The following is a 22,631-nucleotide window of genomic DNA, read 5'->3' on the forward strand; positions in this document are numbered from 1 at the left end:
AATCAACAGGGCTGCCAGGCAACTGGTATGGTTTACAAGGAAATAAATATGGCAGCCTCCATATTCCTCTCACTTCGGGTTCCCTTTAAAATCATTGATGTCAGGGACTGATGCTAGTACCCGTATATACTGACCTCTGTCTTCAGTTCAGGTCCAGTTTCTTACATAGCTGGAACAGAACAGGATGTAAAACTTACATGAACCTAAAGTCAAAGGTCCATGTACATCACCTTAACCTCTCTCTAACCACTGGGTAAATGTAATACCTTGCCCATAAAATTGGCATACAGTCTTTTTGACCCAGGTTGCCGCAGAAATTCCAGGTAGTGTTAATTAAGGGTAGACTCTGTCACACCCTTTAGGGGACCACTATGTTATAGAGCATATGGGCTGGTACTGCTCAGTCCTCCAACCACTGAGCAGTACCATCCCATGTGGTCTATAACATAGTGGTCATTTCCCTGAAGGAGTGTGACAGAGCCGGGAACCACACAATTTGGAAGATGCGGCCGGTCTGTGAAGAAGATGGTACATGAGCTGGGGGCCTGAGAAGCAGTACAACATAGGTAAGTAGTGAGGCTCACCACAACCATTGCCCTCTCAAGGGCACACTCCATTACCACACTCCCTTATGGGGAGGATCACTTAAAAAAGAAATTCTGGTGCTCAGTTCCCCTTAATACTACAAATGCTTATTGTTGGTATGACAGTGGCTGATAACCCATCTGTGTGAGCCTAGGAGAACTCACACTTAGAGAGTCTGAAGCGAGATCTATTCTCGCTTCAGACTCTCTTTAAGTGTGAGTTCTCCTACGTGTGCCCCTGCTAAAACGCCGCTATCCCGCGGCTTAACGGGGGTCCCTGTCCCCCCAAATCCCCTCCGTAATGCGGGGGAGCGCTTCCGCATTGGGGCAGGGCTAACCGCCGCAGCCCTGCCCCACGCGCATCTGTCAGCGCGTATCTCCGCCTCTCCCCCGCCCCTCTCAGTCTTCCTTCACTGAGAGGGGCGGGGGAGAGGCGGCCCTGCCTCTAGGAAGCATATTCTACGACCAACCTTTGCGACCAACTTTTGCGGGGGGTGGGTTGGGGGGTCAGGGACCCTCGGTTTAGCTGCGGGTTAGCGGCGTTTTAGCAGGGGCACACGTGCCCCTGCTATATATGAGAGCTGAAGCGAGATTTAGTCTCGCTTCAGTGTCTCTTTAAAGTAAACCAGAGACAAAGCACTCATGTAGTTTACCATATACATCAGTGGGAACATTAGAGAAAACACCTACCCTGCTCTCTGTTTCATTCTTCACTGTTAAGCCTGCTTCTAATCAGCCCTGATACATCCCCCGACTGAGCATTCAGTCTGGCTTCGCTCAGAAATCATTACAGCTGAGTCTGTCTTCTCTGATGTCTTTTCAAGCCCAAGCCTGCCCCCTTCTGGCTCTGCTATAATGACTCAGTTATGATTCCTGAGCAAAGCCAGACTGAATGCTCAGTCAGGGATTTTATCAGGGCTGATAACAGGCAGGCTGAGCAGTGAAGGTTAAAACACAGAACAGGGTAGGTATTTTCTCTAATGTCCCCACTGATATATATGGTAAAATACTTGAGGGTGCTTCATCTCTGGTTCACTTTAATTAAGCCTAGTATCACTCCAGTTTTGGATAAGGGCTAACAGATTACCATCAGTCCCTACGTCTTAACTTGAACGTTTCCTCAACCACTTCCTGACCGCCCATAGACGGCAGAAAGTGGCTGCGCGTGGGTGCATCCTGATCCTCTGCCCTGCAAAACAGATTGTTTTAAAACGTCTGTTTTGCACTGAAAAGTGCTAAAAATGGATGTGTTAAAAGGCTCGTTTTGCACAAAGTGGTTAAAAGCACATGTTACAAACCTTTTTTGTGATTAAGACTGGCAGTCAGCGCTTCTGTGACACGACTGACCCAAGTGTCATAAGACTGAGCCCGTGATTTCACACCATAGAGCAAAGTTGGGAAATCTTCCAGAGAGTACCGGTATCTACAAGCAGCAAATACAACAGTAAACATTAGAAAATCAAGATCATCCAACAATAGCCAGTGATACAGCAGCAAATGCAAGTCCAGAGAAGTAAGAAATGTCTGTCTTTGTATCTTGGCTGGGCCCTAAAAAAATTGCTAAAACTTTTGGTTCATTAACAAAGCAACCATACACCTATACTTTATTATTATATACTAATATTTATTGCTTATTTACCAAGCTCACAATATCTCTGCTGTTCATTCAAATGATCCCATCCAGGTGGCTAGACTTGCGTGCAGCCAACAGCAAGCCCCTGTATTTTCTTGAGGCTGGGAATGGTGCATGGTTTTCAGACTACTGTATGCTGACATTCACCGCACTGGTCTGTGAGGGGAGCTTCTGAGCTCTGACTTATAGGGAATCGACCCACAGATACCCAAATTTCCAACATGATGTTATTAAAAGCCTGACAAAAGGTTCGAGATTAGTAGGGTTTTCTTGGCGTGAAACGTCAGCTTGGCGCTGGTAGATCCTTAAAGTTGTCCCCCAACTTCTGGCCAGCTTTGAGTGGGTCGCTGCTGGCTGGGGGGGTCGCGGAAGTACAGTGCGGGCACAGGATGACTGCTTGGGGCTACAAGAAGCCCCAGGTAAGCTAAACAGCTTTTTTTTTCAGTAACCCTTGAAGTGTGGGAGTATACTATACTCTGAGCAGGTAAGGTATCATTATTAGAAAAATATCGGGGTCAAGATTCAGACTATCATAAATGCCTGTTTCTGCCTTAACATAAAGCGCCCCTCCAGTGTATATCACATATTCACTGGGTCCTTTTCTCCTATAAAAGTTATGACCTGCCGTGTCTTCGTGTAATTCATCCCCGGAGCTGCTGCGTGTCTGCAGTTTCCAGAGTGTAGCACGCAGCCCCCCCCCCCCCCCCTCCAAAAAAAAGGCTATTTGTTTTCTCTATCTCGAGTACAGAAGACAAATGGCGTTTTCCAGCGGCAGGTGCTTGTAATGTTATAGAAGAAGAGGACCTGGTGAATTTGCGATATACACCAGAGGTCTGCTTTAATTTCATGTAGATCCCGGTTTTCAACTCCAGTGGCCAGATGTCCCCCAATGTCTGTTCTTCCCATAACAGGCAGATGAACTCACCGGAGACACTTTTCCTCCATGGGGCAGGAGCACAGCTCCTCTGCATGGTGAAGGCACACAAGACGGTCAGAGCTGCAGTTGCAGGTGAGAGCGGAGAGAAAACATGTTGTCCGACAGGAAGAGCACTGCCTCTCATCATCCGGGACCAGTTCAAACACCTCCTCTTCTGATTGCTGGACACCCTGACAACCAGCACAATCATTCTTACAGGTGTGAAATAGACACAACATACCAAAAGTGTAAAACATACTATCACACTATATAAATACAAGCAGAACCCTCACCAGCTGTATGATAGCTTCCCTCAGCCGAGTCTCCTCCTCAATCATAATGGTCATCTCTTTGCACACTGAAGCAGCTAGTCCAACATCCAGACAGTCGGGGTCAGTCGCCATCTTGAATATCAGCTCCTCGTGAGAGAAGACACAGTACCGCCTCAAGCGTCGGTAATGGTTCACACACTGGCGTCCCATGGGCAGCTATCAGAGAGGGTATTAAATAATTACAGTGAAGAATTTACATTCTTAACCCCTTTGCCGTTCCAATTACTGCGGCAAGGGGGCAGCGCAGCACTTTTTTTTAAATTTTTGATCTGATCAGCGGCATCCCCCTACCTACTTCGATCGCCGCCGGCGATCTGCGCAAGCAGGAAATCCCGTTGAGAATGGGATTTCCTGCAGGGCTTCCCCCGATGCCATGGCGATGGGGCAGGATGACGTCACCGAGGAAATCCCGATCCACCCCTCAGTGCTGCCTGGCACTGATTGGCCAGGCTGCGCAAGGGGTCGGGGGGGGGGGGGGGGGGTAGCGACGCGGCGCGACGGGTAGCGGGGGGGAGGGACGCGGCGCGACGGGTGGCAGCGGCGATTGACTTAGGCACGCAGCTAGCAAAGTGCTAGCTGCGTGTAATTAAAAAAAAAAGTGAAAAATCGGCCCAGCGGGGCCTGAGCAATCCTCCTGCGCAGGTTACCCCGAGCTCAGCTCGGGATAACCGGCAAGGAGGTTAAAGGATGTATGTTTTTCATTATGCGTTCGTATTCTAAAGGTGACCATACATTACATGATGTTCCAGCACAATTGACCATTCGAATAGATCATTTTATGCTTGATCGATGGAAATTGGCCGACATTTGGTCAAACCAACTAATTTACTTGATCGGGCAGGGTAGAAATTACTGGTCAAAAGTAAAGGAATCGGCTACTGTATACAGGATTTTGATTGATGCAGAATCGATTTTTAATTTAGAGCATAAAGGCACAAGATCGTTAAGCTCGATTACTAAAGGAGAATCGCATAGGATCTCGCTTGCAGTGTGTAGGCCACTAGTCAATCAACTTTTGATCAACCACACTGTTGTTGATCACCCAATAAAGTCGCCATGTAATGTTACCACTTACCAAATGAACACAAGTGTGGTCACAAACCCTACCAATCACCTGCATCTTAAAGTGACACTAATGCGGAAAAAAACTTGATATAATGAATTGTAAGTGTAGTACGGATAATTCATAGAACATTAGTAGCAAAGAAAAGTGTCTCCTTTTTATTTTCAGTTATATGGCTTTTTAAAGTACACTCAGTATTTTAAACTATGAAACAGTGCAGAGATAATGACCCTTTGAACTTTCCTGCAGTAAAACCATAAACAAACAAGAAACAGTGAGAGACGGGTTGAGATAAGTGCTTCAGAAAACAGCACTGTAGCTGGTCGAAGAGCTCAGAGAAGCTCTTTTGCATAGATAACAACTAAAGTTTCTTACATCTTCCTGTACTTGAAACAATATGAGACTCATATCTGTGCTACTAATGTTTTATTTCTTAGCTGGAATACACATACAAACCACTAAGTCATACATTAATTTTCACTTCAGATTCCCTTTAATTGCACAAATGGCCTGTGTGGCCAGCAGGCTGAACTGTCCAACAAGCACGCAGTTCAGCTTCCCATGAGAAAGTATAACTTCACCACACTTATTAAAAGAAAACAGAGGCTGCACAGCAGCCTTATAAATATGATTGCATAATATATGTAGAAAACTAAGAATAAGCTGCTGCAAGCTTGTGAGATACCTGGACCACAAATATAAGCAATTAATGAATGTATATGTACCCAATCCGCCGTGCAGAAGTTCACCGCCTCAGCAAAGTTGTAACCCTGGTTGAACCCAGAATGGTAAGCACGAGGGAAGGTAACAACAAACTCCCCGGCACACTGGTTTGTTCTATAAACCTAAAAAAAAAAAAAAAAAAAAAAAAAATCAACATTCATCCTACACGGCCTAGAAATCCCAGAGTGTCGGTGTAATGTCTGATTGTGCTGCCAGGAAGCTGCCTTCCTCACTGGGTATCACACATGCTCAAAAGGAACCTTAATATAATCCCCCGAAATATCTCTGCAGCCACACTCCCTACACTGCCCAAATTTTCAGGGTAAAGGGGGGACCCCCCGAACTACTTCTGTGCCAAATTGCAGCCCCACTTGTTCCTGAGATAGATTACATAAGCCTGTCTTGTGAACCAGCGGGGCTCGGGGGCTGCAATTTGGCACAGAGGTAGGTGAAAAATTGAGGAGTGTAGAGGGTGTGAGTGCAGAGATATTTGGGGTGTTTAGTGAAGGCAGCATCATTGAATAGGAAATGTGGCAGCACAGGATCGCACTGCGCATGCTGGGCAGCGTAAATTTACAGCCAGTATGATCAGACACAACACCAGCAATAGCACCACCACAGGCAGATGACTCACCGGCACACCATGTTCCATCAGGATGTTGGGGTTCATGGTGGTCACTAGCTGGTGTAGAAGATCTGGCTGAGACTCAAACAGTTCTGGAGCAAGTTCCCTCATAACACCTTCCAGCTGCTCTGCTGCATGAGAGGGAACCCCGTACCAAGTCTTAGGCTCTCCCCTGCAGAAGGAACATGGGAAAATATATTCAAGTGTAATATAAAACAGGATAACCCATCCACCACTGAGGAGCAACCCTATTTTACATAAAAGACCTATTTGTAAAGATGCATTAAAACTAGACAGCCTCATCTTGCATTTTTAGGCATAAAAAAACCAACATCCTAGATGTGAGCAGGCATACTGTTAGTTTTCATTTCATAGCTAAGATTCCTGGCCACTTCCTGTTTTTACTAAGGCTTTATACACACACTAGTTGGTTCTCGCTAAGGTGGCTGGTCCGGGCCACCTCTGCCAAGAATCTAGTGGCGCGTAAGCAAGAGATCAAAATAACCAGGTCACCCCTTTCAAGTACAGTGCAAGGCCATTGTTCTCTTCCTAAAGGTGGCCATATATAAAATGACTTAGCGGCCAACTGACCATCCGATTCGATTATTATAAATCGGATGAAAATTGGGGCCGCCAAGTGCATGCCTGATCGACTATTCTGCCCCAAAATTGGTCGCATTAATCGGGGTGGACATGCTGCAAAATGTAGGGTCGACTTACTCGATCGAGTGCGTGCCGGTAACCGCTAGCGAAATTAGCATGAGCGATGAATTAGACAAAAAACCCCGACGCTGCCCCCCCCCGACCCCCCCCCCCCCCCCCCCCCCCCCGGATGTGTAATGTGCCGCAGCTTATCCCCCACTGGCACTCCTTCGCCCATGCATGTGGTTGCCAGAGTAACGGGGGTACGTGTGTGACATCACACATGCGCCAGCACATAGGCCGGCAACCACGTGGGGCGTGTGCATGGACGAAGGAGTGCGCCCTGAGCCAGCGTAGGATAAGCGGCGGCAACAGACAGGTAATGTTTTAGTCACTGGTGGGGCACATTACACATTAGGGTGTCGGCGAGGCGGAAGACACAGTGTGCTCAGCCGATTCCCGAGAGATTGCATGATAAAACTGATCGGGAATCGGCCTGCGGTGTGTATGGGCATCCGACAGATCTCTCTCTAATCAGATTCAATTAGAAAGAGATTTGTCTCTTGGTTGAATCTGCCCAACATCGCAAGATGTATGGCCACCTTTACTCCTCCCACTCCGTTATTCCACTGCCCCCCTCCATAGCAATTGGTCATGAACTGTCGGCAAGGGATCAAGTGCTGATCTTCAAGGCGACACCCACTATACGTGTGTACAAAGCTTTACTCCACTTAGACGCTACTAATGCCTTTTGTATGTGTATGTAGGTTTCATATGGTGGGCTGAGGTGAGTGTGCTTGTGACAGAAAGCTTACACAAAAAAAAGGGGGAAAAATGTATTTCCCCTGTTCTATGCATGGCCCTGATATAACAAGATCCTTGTCTCCCATCTAAGCAAAAAGCCAAGCAAATCAGGATACGGTACTGCTCCGACATAGAGTGAGCCCAGCCCTTAATTTCACGCACTACTGAACTTAGTGGGTATTCTGTCACACTGCTGCAATAAAATAAAAACAATGCAGCAAGAGGTAAGTTAATGCAATTCTGAGCATGCACGGTGTTCTCCCCAGGATTTTTTTCCAGCTGGGTGACAGGAAAATGTAACCGGATGGAGAGGGGCAGGGAAATACAGGGCTGGCGCTTCCAGAAGGGCATTGTCATTAGAAAAGGGTTGCACACCCAAAGAAAGCTAGCAAATAATGCATACCAGGGTGCCAAGTCTAAAAAAAAAATCTGGAGTGCCCTAATAGTACAGTATAAGAATAAATGGACCAGCACACCAAACTGCTAAATGCAACAAGTATGTATTGAAAAGCACTAAAAAACACAGTATTATAGTTTCAGCAATACAGAATCAAAAAGCAATGACACTTTGGGATACAAGTGGTAAACAGAAATCACTCACCATTAACAATAGCTACTGTGTATATAGCACAGAATTGAGCAATGAGTCTATACCAGGCACAGGCAAACTTGGTCCTGCAGCTGTTAGGGAACTACAAGTCCCACAATGCATTGCAGGAGCCACAGTCATGACTCAAAGGCAAATGCATTGTGGGACTTGTAGTTCCGTAACAGCTGGAGGGCAGAGTTTGCTCATGCCTGGTCTATACATAGCAGAATGCATACAGAATAATGCAGAGGCAGCAAAATGTGATAGAGGATAACAGTAGGGTTATCCCAGTCGCATTGCTTTTTGATTCTGTATTGCTGAAACTATATTACTGTGTTTGTTTAGAGAGTTCTACAATACACATTTGTTGCATTTAGCAGTTTGGTGTGCTGGTCCATTTTTCTTACAAAAGGGCAGCCTGGGCAATTGCAAAGGGCCCCAGAGCCCCCTGACAGAGGACACACACACTCTACACACAGAGAAAAACACAGTAATACACACTACACACACACTATATGCACACAGAGAAACACACACACACAAAATACATACAGGGAAACACACACACACACACAGTAGGGTTTTCTCAGACATTGGAAAAGCCTCCCCCAGCCACTGCAGCAGCAAGTGGAGCAGCTAGGACTGCGGTGAATATTAATGATTATAACAGGCCGAATGCAGACGCTGAGAGCTTTCCTGTTGCCTGTCAGCATCAGATACTGATGAGGACCAAAAGTCTGAAACAGGCTGTCTACATGTGGGTTTGATATGGCTGTGTAAAACTTAAAGCTATAGGCTTGCTATACACCAGCGGTTCTGGATGCTTGCTTTGCTTAACAAGTGCGAAAAGGGATAATTTGCATATTTAGTAGTAGTGCATTGTGGGGAACCACAAATGTTCACTTATAACTGAATTATTGCAAATTTCCTTCTGTTTTAAGAAGGCAATTAAACCAAGCATCAGATAGTGTGAGAGATAGTCTGCGGTACCGGTATACAGCGCTGTTGCCCCCAAGGGGATGCTGCCTGAATGACATGATTAGGTTTGCAGCATCGTCAGTATACTCTGATAAAAAGGGAGTGAGAAGGTGGGCTGATGACAGCCGAGTGCTCACCAATACTAGCCAGGTGGAGTGCTCAGCTGATAGAGCTTGGTGGGAACACTGATGAAGGAACTGCCAACCTACCAGTGCAAATAATTAATGGAGTAGCTCCAGTGGTCCTCAATGTGCCAGCAGAAGGAAGAGAAGCACATCCCCACATACAGCCAGGGAACTTTCATGCCAGAGATATCCACGTTGATGTGGGACAGGACAGACTGCTCCAGGACAGGCATGTTATTGAGGTTCCATCCGCATTGAGCGTAATCCTGTTGTGAAAGCAAATAATAAAAGCAACAGTGAAAAGTCTGCCGACCAGAAACCACAAGGGGGAATAAACCAATAATTATAACATGAGCTATATGATCTCTCCGCTAACTCTGGGGAGGAAGGGAGACTTCTCCTGATCTCACCTCCTCATCTGCAGACAGCTTCCTCCGACCATCAGCAATAGGAAAGCCACTACCAAAATCTCTAGATGAGATGTCAGCTCCATATTCCACAATGACGTCCTCCTCTATGGAGCTCACAAGGCGCCAAAACTCCTTTTCAACCAGCTCAGTGGGCACCATCTACACAAAAGAATTACATTAATGTGAACCTGAATGCTTGCACAGGACAGAAGGAAAACATAGAGAAACGGACCCTGTTTTAGCCTGTCTAATCCCTCCCCCCCCCCCCCAATCTGTGACTAATCACAAGTTGTAATTTGATCTCTACCGTGTCCCTTGACTACCACGGCTCTTTTAAAAAGCACAGGATGTTAGCAATATGTCTGCTTCCATGAAAGCAGGAAGTAGACACGCTGCAGATTTATTGTAATATCTGTATCAGCTGTAACAAAGAAATGTTTATCTTTAAAAGGTTATTATGCTGTTGCTTATCTTTAAGAGCAGAGAGGAAGGTCTGAGTTCAGGTCTGATTTAAATGAATGGTAAAGGAGTGTTTACTTACTTGTTCATAGAAACTTCCACCACTATTAATAAGGTGCTAGTATATGTAAGCTCTGCCACCCCCCCCCCCCTCCCTTTCTGAGTGGTTAAAAGGAACCCGAGATTAGAGACATATTGAGGCTGCCATCTTAATTTCCTTCTAAACAATATAACACCAGTTGCCTGACTGTCCTGCTCATCTTTCTGGTCAGTGGTGACTGAGTCACACACCTGAAGCAAGCATGCAGCTGATCCAGTCAGACTTGAGTTAAGGTGCCCATACATTAGAACGAGTATGGGCAGATTCGACCAAGAGACAAATTTATCTCTAATCGAATCTGACTAGAGATAAATTTGTCTCTAATCGATTCTGCCCATGCACTACAGGCTGATTCCCGCCGATTTCAGCATGAAATCATCAGGGAATCGGCAGAGCCACCGCTGTCCGCCCCGCCGCTGCCCCCCAAATGTATAAATGTATGTTGTGTAGTGCATTTATACATTACCTCTCCTGTAGCAGCTCGCCGGGTCCATCAGTCCATCTCGCCGAGTAACAGCCACATACACACTAGCGGCGCATAGCGTCTGACGTCAGCCGCTATGCGCCTTCATGATGTCAGAAAACCGTCGTGTATGCGGAACCCGGAGATGGATGGAAACTGTGTGGAGGACGACACTGGACAGGTAATGTATAAATGCACTACACACTGTATACACTTATACATTGCGGCGGAAGCGGTTTCGTCGTCTCATCGCTCGTTCGCAAAACGGTTGCCGTACTGCCGCGCACCTGACCAACCAACCCCGCCCCAAAATTTTCCAACATGCGTGATCGACTGTGCGGGCAACTTCTGTCCCTAAATTGGTCGCTTTGTCGGTCGGGCATGCACTTGGCAGAACCAATTTTCATCCAATTCGATTATAATAATCGAATTCGATGGTCGATTGGTTAGTCGCCTAGTGTATGGCTCCCATTAAAAACATCTAATCTGCATGTTTATTGAGGGTCTATGGCTAAAATGTATTTAAGGCAGTAGATCAATAGGACAGCCAACTTATGTGCATTTCATTGTTCAAAAGGAAAGAAATGTCAGCCTTCATGTGTATCTAACCTCGGGCTCCCTTTAAGGACATTATTGTCCTCTTTAAAGCAAACTTGAAATAATGAGTAAAAAAAGAAAAAAAAAAAAAAGATTAAGATACTTACGGTATATTACAAGAGGATCTGGATTCCATAGAGCTTTCCCAGTCCTTCCTTCATGCTCTCGTTCCACTGCTGTCCCATTCAAAATTCGCACCTTTGGGACTCCCCGGCAAGCTTCCGAAGCACTCATGGCCCCAAGTGTATCCCAAGACAGGCACATCTTTACTGCACATGTACGAGCCACAGACTCACGAGTGCGCAGTCCAGATCCGCTCACGTTCGGAAGTACTCAGGACACAAGTACTTCTGAAGCCTGCTTGAGGAGTTATTCCACCAGGCTGGTCAAATAACTTCTCTGGGGGACAGCAGTAAAATATGAGCATAGACAGAGGGCCGGGAAGGCTCTTATGGGATCCAGAGCCTTCCCTCTTCTTAGTTAGGCATCTAAGTTTTAAATTATTATTAGGTCCCTTAAGGTGTACTTTAAAGTCCATATTAAAAGGTATGACCGGAATATATGGCAAATGGTATGCATGGTGATGAATGGACTGAATAAAGTTTGACTTTAAGTTTTAACAATAGGTAATAAGTTCACAATTACACCATTTACAACTTAGCTAACTGATGAAGCCAATTCTTTATCAGCCAGGTATACATCTTTATTTATCAAAGCCGTTAGCTGATGCTTGGTAACAGCACCAGATTGATTAGAATCTTCTTTCTTAGCTATGTTGAGGCAGGAACTCACGTGCACCGGCATGTTGAAGTAGTCGGATTTAAAGTTGTCTGCCATCTCTCCGAAGCTCTGCAGAGTGTACTCCTTTACGGCCTGCTCAAACCCGAATGCCTCTCGTGGCTTACTGCACTCCTGATGGAAGCAAGGCAAACATGGCTAGATTAGGCAAATACATCTGGAAATGTATGAAGACACGAGTAATCATCTAATATAGCTTCAACCTACACCCAGCTACAGTGTCCCTCTAGCACCTTCTCCATTCATTTTGCAGATACACGGGCCTCCAGGATCAGGTGCTACTGCAGTGTTAACTATAAAGAAAGTGACTTCCACCATTGCTAATGTATTCTAAAGACTCATAAATGCATTATGATCTTCGATCAGGATGCAGACTTGTAAAGGAAAGAAAAACACAGGGTTACCGGGATCCCAATCTCGTCTAATATAGTAAGGTACTTGAGGATATAGACAGAACAGTATAAAGTTATACTTACAAAGTTGGGTTGCTAAAGATGCAACCACTCATAAGATCATGTGGGGAAGTACCATCCAGGGCTGTGGAGTCGGAGTTGGAGTCGGAGTCGAGGAGTCGGAGTTGGGGCAATTTTGGGCACCCGGAGTCGGAGTCGTTGATTTCATAAACTGAGGAGTCTGAGTCGGATGATTTTTGTACAAAATCCACAGCCCTGTTAAGTATTAGACTAAGGAGTCGGAGTCGAGGAGTCGGAGTCTGAGCCATTTTGGGTACCCGGAGTCGGAGTTGGAGTCATGGTTTCATAAACTGAGGAGTCGGAGTTGGTGTCGGAAGATTTTTGTACCGACTCCACAGCCCTGGTACCATCCACACTAGGCCTTGGATTAGATGCATTGGTAGCTGCTCCAAAAAATGGAAGGGGTTCTCACTCTACTGGAGGCCGTCAAGTGAGTGCCTCAGGTGAGGGTCACTGGTCAACACTCAAAGGAGGAAGGAGGTGCTCAAGGGTAGTGAGGGTGTAAATATGTTGATGGTAAGAGGGTCTTACCTTCTAGAAGTAAGTTCCAAGAATACGGTGTTCACAAAAAACATTTCAAATTTATTGTGCACATACAACGCATTTCACAGTGAAAACCGTTTCATCAGGTCAGGTAAAAGTGCCGTTAGGGGTTTGTACAGCGTCAGCCCTGAGCTTCTTAAAAAGTAAAACCATCTTACCCTTAATTTTTTGCTTCACAATATATACACACTCACTAGCCTTGAGTGCCTCCTACCTTATAGTTTTTTCAGCAGGGCCATTCAAGACCGTAGCAACCAAGAACCAAGAGTGAGTAAAAGCATTACTTACCTTTGAGGGACCGCTACCTAGCCCGTCTGTATGCACTTCACCAGCTTCCCCACCCAGAGCCAGAGATGCCACTGTTTTAAGCTCCCGCAACCAGGAGATGTACTTACATTAAATGACTACATCTCCAGGCATGCATTGTGGTGGCTGTGGATTTGCGCTACTGCCATGGGCACTTGAAGTTACTAAAATCTGGCTGTGGATGGAAAAGATGGCACAGTGCAAACTGACAGGGGGCTAGGGAGCACCTAGGGTATCTCAGATATACTTTAACACTATGATGAAGACCTGAGGTGGGGTTCTGACATGAAATAGCAAGCAAACTGCATCACCAATTCACAAGACTTCCTTTTGGTTCTTTAAAATGATAGCTGGCTTCACTGACCAATAGATGCACTGAAAAGCTCAACCAGAAATGATCTGCCCTTTTTTTTTTATTTCCTGAAACGCGTGTATGTAATATATAGTACACACTAGGACTAAAGTGTGTGTGGGGGGAGGGGGGAGACATCTAGTGGCCAAATACTAAAATTACATCTCAATACATCCAATTAAATAAAAATACATAAAGTACACCATTAATTAATCCCTTACCTCCCCTACCATAGTTACCAAAATAAATTACCAAAATAAAACACTTCTAAAAAAAAGTGACATTTAAAAAAAAATTACATAACTAGCTATCTTGAGGACTCTACTTTTTAATATGTATGTCATGAGGGTATACTACTGTTCTTTTTACTGTTCTTTTTGCAAGTAAGGGCTTGTATTTAGTGATGGCCTCAAAACTCAAAGGAAAAAAAAACAAACAAAAAAACAAAAAAACAACTTGCTTTCCAAATAAAATATTGTTGCTAAACATTGTACTAGAGACATCATTTAAACGTTGTAATAACTGGGACACATAAAATATGTGTGGCTTTTATCCACAGTAGCAAGTTTTATTGAGAAATAATTATTCCCATTAAAATGCATTTAGAATAAAATAAATGCTTGGCAAAACGTACCCCACAAAGAAAGCCTAATTGGTGGCGAAAAAAAAAAGATATGGATCATTTTGTTGTGATAAGTAGTGATAAAGTTACTAGCAAATGAAAGGGAGGAGCGCTGAAATGTGAAAATTGTTCTGGTCTCTATGGGTAAAAACTGTGGTTAACTAGTTAAGATGGCAGCGGAGTACCTGCTTGAGTCTGTGGCATTGGTTTAAACTAGTGAACTATTATTTTGCTTTTACTTCTACATACTAAATCCTCAGAATAACAACAATGCTGCTGTAAAGGTGAAGTTAGAGAGCAGACCAAATCATGTGGCTCCTAGTCACAAGATCACAGTGATCATATAATGCTTGCAGTCACAGGAATAAAGCATGTGTAGGTCTCTCTCCATCCTCTCCTGTGAGGGAGGAGAGAAAGAAGCAAACAGAAAAGTGTGCTGTTACAGGCCAGAGCATACACATTTTCCCCTCTTCCCAAAAGAGTTCACAATTGTTTTTTTCCACCTTAAAAGCACAACTGTAAAGGGAGGAATATAGAGGCAGACATATGTATTTCCTTTTAAACAATACCAGTTGCCTAGCTATCCTGCTGATCCTCTGCCTCTAATCCTTTTAGCCACAGCCCCTGAACAAGCATATTCAGCTCAGGTGTTTTTGACATTATTGTCAGATCTGACAAAATTAGCCACATGCTTATTTCTGGTGTTATTCAATCACCGCTGGAGCCAAATAGATCAGCAGAAAGGGATGTTTGACCTCTGTACTCGACAAAGGGAGTGATCTTGGCAATACCGATGTAAAGTATAGGCAGAGTATGTTAGTTGGTGCTGCTCCTTCAAAAGCAATTCTGGGAGGTGAAGATATGTGTAAAAACTAGTTAGCTAACCGTGGAATAATCTCACCTGAGATGGTTGCCGATTAGCCCACATGGGTTGGTCGGCTCTTCAGCTGACCTACCCATACGGGATAATCGGCAAGAATCTCAGGTGAGATTATTCCACGATTGGCTAACCAGTTTTCAGTTTTCTCAAATAGTCTATTGAGTGCGCTCTCCCCCTCCTTTTTCCCCTTGTCCTTTGCAGAAATACATCAGCAGGGCTGCCAGGCAACTGGTTTTGTTTAAAGAGAACCTGAGGTGGGGTTCTAAGAATGATATCTGCACAGAGGCTGGGTCTGCTTATACTGCCCAGCCTCTGTTGCTATCTCAATCCCCCCTAAGTTCCCCCTGCACTCTGCTGTCCCCCATAAATCACAGCCGCGCTGTCGACACGCCTCCTGCATAGCTCCGGTCCCCACCCACATCTCTTCCCTCCCTGCTGATTGGAGGGAAGAGATGGCAGGGCCCGGAGCTATGCAGGAAGCGGCGAAAGTGACAGTACAGAGGTAAACATAGCCGCGTGTCGACAGCGCGGCTGTGATTTATGAGGGCATAGCAGAGTGCAGGGGGAACTTAGGGGGGATTGAGATAGCAACAGAGGCTGGGCAGTATAGGCAGACCTAGCCTCTGTGTGCAGATATTCTTAGAACCCCACCTCGAGTTCTCCTTAAAAGGAAATAAATATGGCAGCCTCCATATTCTTCTCACTACAGTTGTCCTTTAAAAAGACTCTGAATTCTCCACAAAATGAGGTTTTTACTTTAAAAACCTCATTAACATTATTGCCCCTCTTAAATCGCTGCATTCCCGCGGCTGAAAACACCCTAAATCACCCCAAACTCTCTGGGGTACATCGCGGGGCTCCTTCCGCATAGAGGCAGAGCATTTGGCTGCAGCTCTGCCTCTATGCGCGTCAAACAGCGCAGATCGCCGCCTCTCCCCCACCCCTTTCAGTCTTCCTTCACTGAGAGGGGCGGGGGAGAGGCAGAGATCAGTGCTGATTGATGCGCATAGAGGCGGCAGCAAAATCCAGGACCAAGAAAGTCGTGGATTTTCTTGTACGAGTTAGGAGTGATTTAGGGTGTTTTCAGCCGCGGGGATGCAGCGATTTAAGAGTTAAAGTAAAAACCCCATTTTTTGGGAGACGTCAGAGTCTCTTTAAAGAGAACCAGAGACAAAATACATAAAAGCTTTTATACATACCTGGGGCTTCCTCCAGCCCCATAAGCCTGGATCGCTCCCACGCCGCCGTCCTCCGCTGCCTGGATCCGTCGGTACCAGGTCCCATCATTTCCGCCAGTCGGCCGGCGGACGCGACCAATTATCCGCATCACAGGGGCTCCCTCCATACCCTTACGCGTGCGGCTCCATACTGCGCAGCCGCATGCGTACTGGTATCGAGGGAGCCCCTGTGCATGCGGATAATTGTCCTGGAGGAAGCCCCAGGTATGTATAAAAGCTTTTTTCATTTTTCACTATCGTTCGTCTTTGTTCCCTTTAAGCCTGTCCTCTAATAATAATAATAATAATAATAATAATAAACACAGGTGGCCGCAATTACAACAACAAAGAAAACAAGGATTAGTCATCAATTACAGTACGTCTAGAACCATAGTGTATAATAGTGTAGTCATAGAAAAAAGTAAAACTTCAGGACCTGGGCCTAAAGTGGTAAAAACATTCCAGTACAGCTTGCTTTACTGAGATTGTCTGCCCAGACATATTTGCCAAGTCATGTTGTGTACTATTAAGCTGCTATGATAACAGGAAAGCATTGAAATAACATTTGTTTACCTCAGCGATGCATTTTGGGCACCTCCAGTCTCCTTTAGGTACCTCTGGGAGAGGAGGAACTAGACAGAAGGTATGGTAGCTGTCATCACAGCCATCGCAAAGGAGGAGCCTCTCTTCACAGTCTCCTCGGCCACAGAACAGACACACATACAGATCAACCTGGAATGACAAACACAGGCAGATTTATCAAGACCTGTGTGAGGAAAACTGGGGCAACAAATTAAATTTCAACTACTGATTGGAGCAGAGTTTTTGATTACTTCACCTAGACTTCTATTTTCTTTGTACATCTGGTACCCTACAGAGCAGGGGTAGGGACCCTATGGCTCGGGAGCCAGATGTGGTTCTTTGATGACTACATCTGGCTCACAGACAAATCAGTAGAGGTTGATTCACTATGCTACACTGCTCAAGCAGCACATTAGCCCCCTTTTACACTTATTTTAATCAGTTGCTCTCAGTTAAAACTGAAAGACAACTGATTTTTAAAGTAATGCCCATGTGTTCCAATGGCACAGTTCCCATTATACGTGTTTTAACTGAAAGCTTTTTCACAATGCACTACTATGGAAAAAGCGCATACCAACGCGTACTAACGCACACTAATGCATACCAACGCATTTAGTGTAAAAGGGCTCTTAGTGTGGCAGCGCAAGACACTTTTTAAAAATGGCTGACATCTGGTACCCTACAGAGGCTGGCTGACATCTGGTACCCTACAGAGGCTCGCTGACATCTGGTACCCTACAGAGGCACACTGACATCTGGTACCCTACAGAGGCACACTGACATCTGGTACCCTACAGAGGCACACTGGCATCCGGTACCCTACAGAGGCACACTGGCATCCGGTACCCTACAGAGGCACACTGACATCCGGTACCCTACAGAGGCTCGCTGACATCTAAAACCTTACAGAGGTTGCCAACATCTGGTACCCTACAGAGACTTGCTGACATCTGGTACCCTGCACTTTAAGGGACAGGAGGGGTTAATGGCTGCAAAACTGTATGCAGTGCAGTCATTAACCCCCTCCTGGTCCCCAAGTGCAGCCATTAACTTTGCTGGTTAGACTTATACTTGGGTCAATAAAAAAATCCAGCTTAAGAGGGTCAAATATTGGAGTCGACTTATACAAGAGGTCGACTTGTATTCGAGTATATATGGTATAGAGGTTTACACTGACAACAATGGTCATTTACCGTTTAAACTGCACAATAGTTGCACGTAAATTTACATGCACGTTTCCTGCACACAGTCCTGACCTTAACTAAGATTGGCCTGTACTCTGTTACTGAGGTTACAATATGCATATGGGAAAAAAAACCATGGCAATTGCTAAGCATTCTGAATGGGAAACCGGAAGTAATGAAAAACAATTTCAAAATATCACTACTAGAAAACATTCTTGGTGTAATTTGAGAAGCCCTACCAATAGAATTATTTAAGGCCAGCAATTAAATCCACCATATTTCACTCACTGCAAGTTTCCTTTTATGAGCTACAAGCTACAAATCATGGATATAGATCTGTGAGCGAAAGGAGTCAAATCACACAAAGGGAGTTGGGGGAGAAACCTATAAAACAAGCCACCCATGATCAGTGTTCATTAACTTACAAAATTGACAGACAGAGCTCCTTTCCTCGGCTTCATCTGCATCCCAAAGAGCTCCAGCTTAGACGTCTTCTTCTTCCTAAACATTTCATCTACAAATAGAATAGATATGAGCAAGGGAAATGCACAGGGGGAAAAAAAGGGAAGTGGGAGGGATATGGAGGCTGCCATATTTTTTTAGCCTTGAAATGATACCAGTTGCTGGCATCCTGCTGATCTTTCATGCATTAGTAGTGTTTAAATCACACAGCTGAAACAAGCATGTGGGTACTCTAGTCAAAGCGTGTGGCAATTTCAGTCAAACGTTATTTGCATGCTTGTTCGGGGGTAGTAGCTAAAACTATTAGAGGCACAAAAGCAGCAGCACAGCCAGACAACTGATATTGTTTAAAAGGAAATAAATATGGCAGCCTCCATATTACTCTTGCTTCAAGTTTTCTTAAAAGTCAAAATCCAGTAGCCTTCTTGTATAAAATCACCAGACTATAGTAGAGTCAAACCGCCATGGTTGTTTTAACAAAATTATGCTAGGTACACACAATGAGATTTTCTGTCAGATAATTTCCGACAGGTCTGAACTGATTTACAATTGATTTTCCGATCGATTTTGTATAGAAACAGCAGAAAATCGATCGGAAATCAGATTGGACCTGTCAGAAATAGTCAACCTGACAGTAAATGACAGAAAATCTCATCGTGTGTACCCAGCATAAGACAGCAACCTCTATTGTAGTGAATGAGCTCTCTCTACATGCAGGCAACGAAGCACTAACTAAGGAAGCGACAGCTGATGGAAGCAGTTAAGGGTTTGTCTGACCAGTGCAAATTGCATTGTTATTAAACACTTTCTTTACCACAGCGTTAATGTGCTGCCTACAGCGGCAGTGGGAGACGGTATATAAGGTGATGACAACTGAGATAGCTTTGCTGTCTCAGAGATGAACAGTCGTGAGTTTGTCTTACTGGTGCAAATTTTACCTATTTGTTATGTACTGTTTTCTCAGCACCTTGGTATCTCGACTGGATCAAGCGCTGACAGAGAAGACTGTATTTTGTAGCCTCTATTTATGCCATTAATACTATTACTGGTTAATATCGTGCCATTATCTTCGCGCGCTGTGCGGGGCAAAAAAACTAACAGCAAATAAAATTTCAGACATCGGTGTGTATAATACGGAAGTGACAGACAATATGATTGTCATAGTGACAAGTAAACTGTGCAGGCAGTGCCCGACTTGCAAATAACCCACCAATACGAATACAAATGGCTCGAAAATGTAAAAAATTTTATTGTGTGGCAAGACCTGAAAAAAAAAACCCCCCAAAAAAACCTTGTAGTTAAGAGAATCGATTTAAATAAAAAAGGTTAAACTGAGAGCACGGGGGTCGGGGTGGGGGTTGGGCTGGCGGCATAGAGGAGGTACAGTGGACAGAGATGGGACAGATTCAGGTTAAAAACAAACCTACAGGCCCCATCTTTTTCAATAATTTGAGACTTCCTGTAATGAAAATGTACAGCAACTTACAAGCCACAAAAGGGAGAGAATGTGTTGTAGAAACAGGAAGAAAGGTCAGCACTGATGTTGTGGCTGAGTATTAAAAACCATTAACGTGCATGCTCACAACGTGTTGGTACACAATTACAGACATAGTCCTTTTAAGTGAAATGCACATATCGGTCCAGCTGGGTGGGTAAATAAAAGTGGGTGCAGGGCACTGAAGCCTGGTAGAATCCGTAGCAGAACTGACTGCGCAAAACGGCCATGAGGCTTCAGTGCCCTGCACCCACCGTTATTCACCCGCCCACCTGGACCGGTATGTGCTCTGCCCTTAAAGCACTATGTCTGTAATTGTGTACCAACACATTGTGAGCTTGCACATAAAGTTTTTTTTAACAATCAGCCACATCAGTGCCGATCTTTCTTCCTGCTTCTACAACACGTTGATATTCCTGTCATGGCTAGAGCACACTGAGGCTACAACTTCATTCCCCATAGCCTATCTGTACACTGCAGTACCAAATTCTACCTTTGTTTACAAAAGGGAGAGAACCCTGCATTTGCGAGCTTACAATCTTAAGGGTTGATCATTTGTGCGTATTGTAGCCAGTGCAAAAATATTAGATATATAACTGCTTTACATTAATTGAACCAGGCATCTCTGATATTGGTCTGAGGACAATGAAACAGGAACATTTTTCAGATTTGCATGAAACAACACATTTAACGGGCTGAATCCAACATCAGCCTGTAAATGGGAAGTGATACTCTGTGATAACACAATGAACATGTGCCACTGATCTCCAGCTAATAAAGAGGCTGCACTTCCTACCTGAGGCAACAGAATGCCTTACTAAGTATAAACAGCCATAAGGTGACCATACATCTACCCATTTTGTGGCCGGATCGACCATTCGATTCAATAATTTTATTGAATTGGATAAAAATCTGTGCTGTAACATGTCTGCTCGATTACAGGCCAAAATCGGTCAAATGCATCGATCAAACATGCTGAAAATATCTCAAGTGCTCAATTAGATGAGTGTCAGTAGCGGTGTTTGATATCGCGATGAACAAGGAACGTGAAGAACCCCCAGCTACTCTCCATCAAGTGAATAATACCCCCCTTCCCGGTGCAGTGTAAAATCTCACCTGTCCCGCTGCCGTGACTCCTGGCCTCACGTGAGGTCAGGTGACATTTACACTGCACTGGCACAGTGTGGACAGCGGCTGAAGGCCAGTTGTGTTCCTTGGTCATCACGATATCAAACACCGTTACACTGAGCACCCGATCAAGCACTTTGGACTGAGAGGTTTCCAGCATGTCCTATCGACACATTTGATCACTTTTGGCCCATAATAGTTTTAATCATTCGATCAGAGAGAGATCGTTCTCTTGATCGATCTGCACATAATTGGCTAGATACATGGGCACCATTAGTCACTGCATTACTCTACCTGCTCGGTCTTTCACACTGTCGCTGACACCAATAAGCCTGGGAGCCTCCAGAACGTGCATCTTCTTCACCTCTGGCTTCTTAATGTTCTCCACAAGCTCTGGCTAAAAAACATTGAGTCAGACAGAACAATGTTAATATAGTTACACCTACAAAAGCAGAGCTATCGGATGACAAAACTCACAGTTCACTGCCAGCTGGCTGACCACAGGTCATGCTTAGGGGTAATTCAAAAAGATAAATAACCTAAAGAGCAATCTTATAATCCTAGGCAAACTTCCTTACACACTCCTCACCCTCCTCTGACTAGAATCAAGTCAAAAACTAAAACACACACACACCTCCGATTTTATTCGCCGCGACCTCTTCAGAGGAATGTTGGTCTTTTCACTTCCTAAGGTGTCTTTGGATTCTTCGCTCGGTTCCTTCACCTCCACCTTCTCCTCGTCTTTCAGAGCTGGCTTCTGTATACCCTGGTAATTCACAAAGATATTGTCAGACTTCACATGTCAGGCCTTTCTATAGTTTGTAGAAGACTAACAATGTTAACCATACCAGGATTTGAAGAGCTAAAAAAGTCAGACAAATCATGCAGAACCAGAAGCATGACATTATGACGAAGCCTGGCTTAGGGATGCTTGACATCCATCACTCACACTACTGTGATCTCTCCAAACAATACCAACCCCCAGAAATCCTCTCACCATCAGGCTGATCCCAGACTGGAAGAGCTCATAAGGATACAGAGTTCGTTCATAGTGAGTTTTCAGGAGAGAACCTGTCCCCTTCCCTGGCATGTACCCTAGACGGCTGCCAACTTTGGACCATTTCTTGTCTTTAGAGACAACCTCAAATCCACCTTCGCTGGAAACCACCTGAAAAAGGAGAAGCAATAAACAACAATATGCATACCCAATTATGAATTACCAACTGACAGATAAAAGTTATCACTAAATGATGTTTCAGTGTTCGGCTGACGTTGAGTGAACTAGATATATTATGTATTGCAGTAGGTTTACAGTAAAAAAAAAAAAGTTGTGTCACATAAAACCGCCGTATCCTGTCACAGCAGTCGTAGCCCTATGGGGCCTATCACACTGAAAGCATTACGGCGGGTCCCAGCGTGGCACCACAAGAGTTGCATTTGCAGTGGTGTAGTAACCTCGGAAGTGAGTCATACTTTCAATGAAAAGTATGCCTCACTGATTTGTTCGCACCACGGCTATAATGCATGGTGCGACCTCAGGTGTGGT

General features: G+C 44.8%; 1 protein-coding gene across 1 annotated transcript in view; it reads right to left on the reverse strand.

Moving 5' to 3' along the window:
- Positions 1-22,631, reverse strand: part of KDM5A (lysine demethylase 5A) — a 101,008-nt gene that overhangs the window by 65,307 nt on the left and 13,070 nt on the right. The window contains exons 5-17 of the mRNA XM_068277679.1: positions 22,083-22,253; positions 21,720-21,851; positions 21,380-21,482; positions 18,426-18,514; positions 16,808-16,966; positions 11,836-11,955; positions 9,425-9,583; positions 9,099-9,280; positions 5,886-6,048; positions 5,254-5,373; positions 3,427-3,621; positions 3,143-3,324; positions 1,883-2,007 (exon numbers count right to left, since the gene is read on the reverse strand). Of these exons, the coding sequence (XP_068133780.1) occupies positions 1,883-2,007; positions 3,143-3,324; positions 3,427-3,621; positions 5,254-5,373; positions 5,886-6,048; positions 9,099-9,280; positions 9,425-9,583; positions 11,836-11,955; positions 16,808-16,966; positions 18,426-18,514; positions 21,380-21,482; positions 21,720-21,851; positions 22,083-22,253 (1,900 nt within the window). The remainder of the gene's footprint in view (positions 1-1,882; positions 2,008-3,142; positions 3,325-3,426; positions 3,622-5,253; positions 5,374-5,885; positions 6,049-9,098; positions 9,281-9,424; positions 9,584-11,835; positions 11,956-16,807; positions 16,967-18,425; positions 18,515-21,379; positions 21,483-21,719; positions 21,852-22,082; positions 22,254-22,631) is intronic.

Source organism: Hyperolius riggenbachi, chromosome 3 (genome assembly GCF_040937935.1).
Source record: "Hyperolius riggenbachi isolate aHypRig1 chromosome 3, aHypRig1.pri, whole genome shotgun sequence".
Lineage (NCBI taxonomy): Eukaryota > Metazoa > Chordata > Amphibia > Anura > Hyperoliidae > Hyperolius > Hyperolius riggenbachi.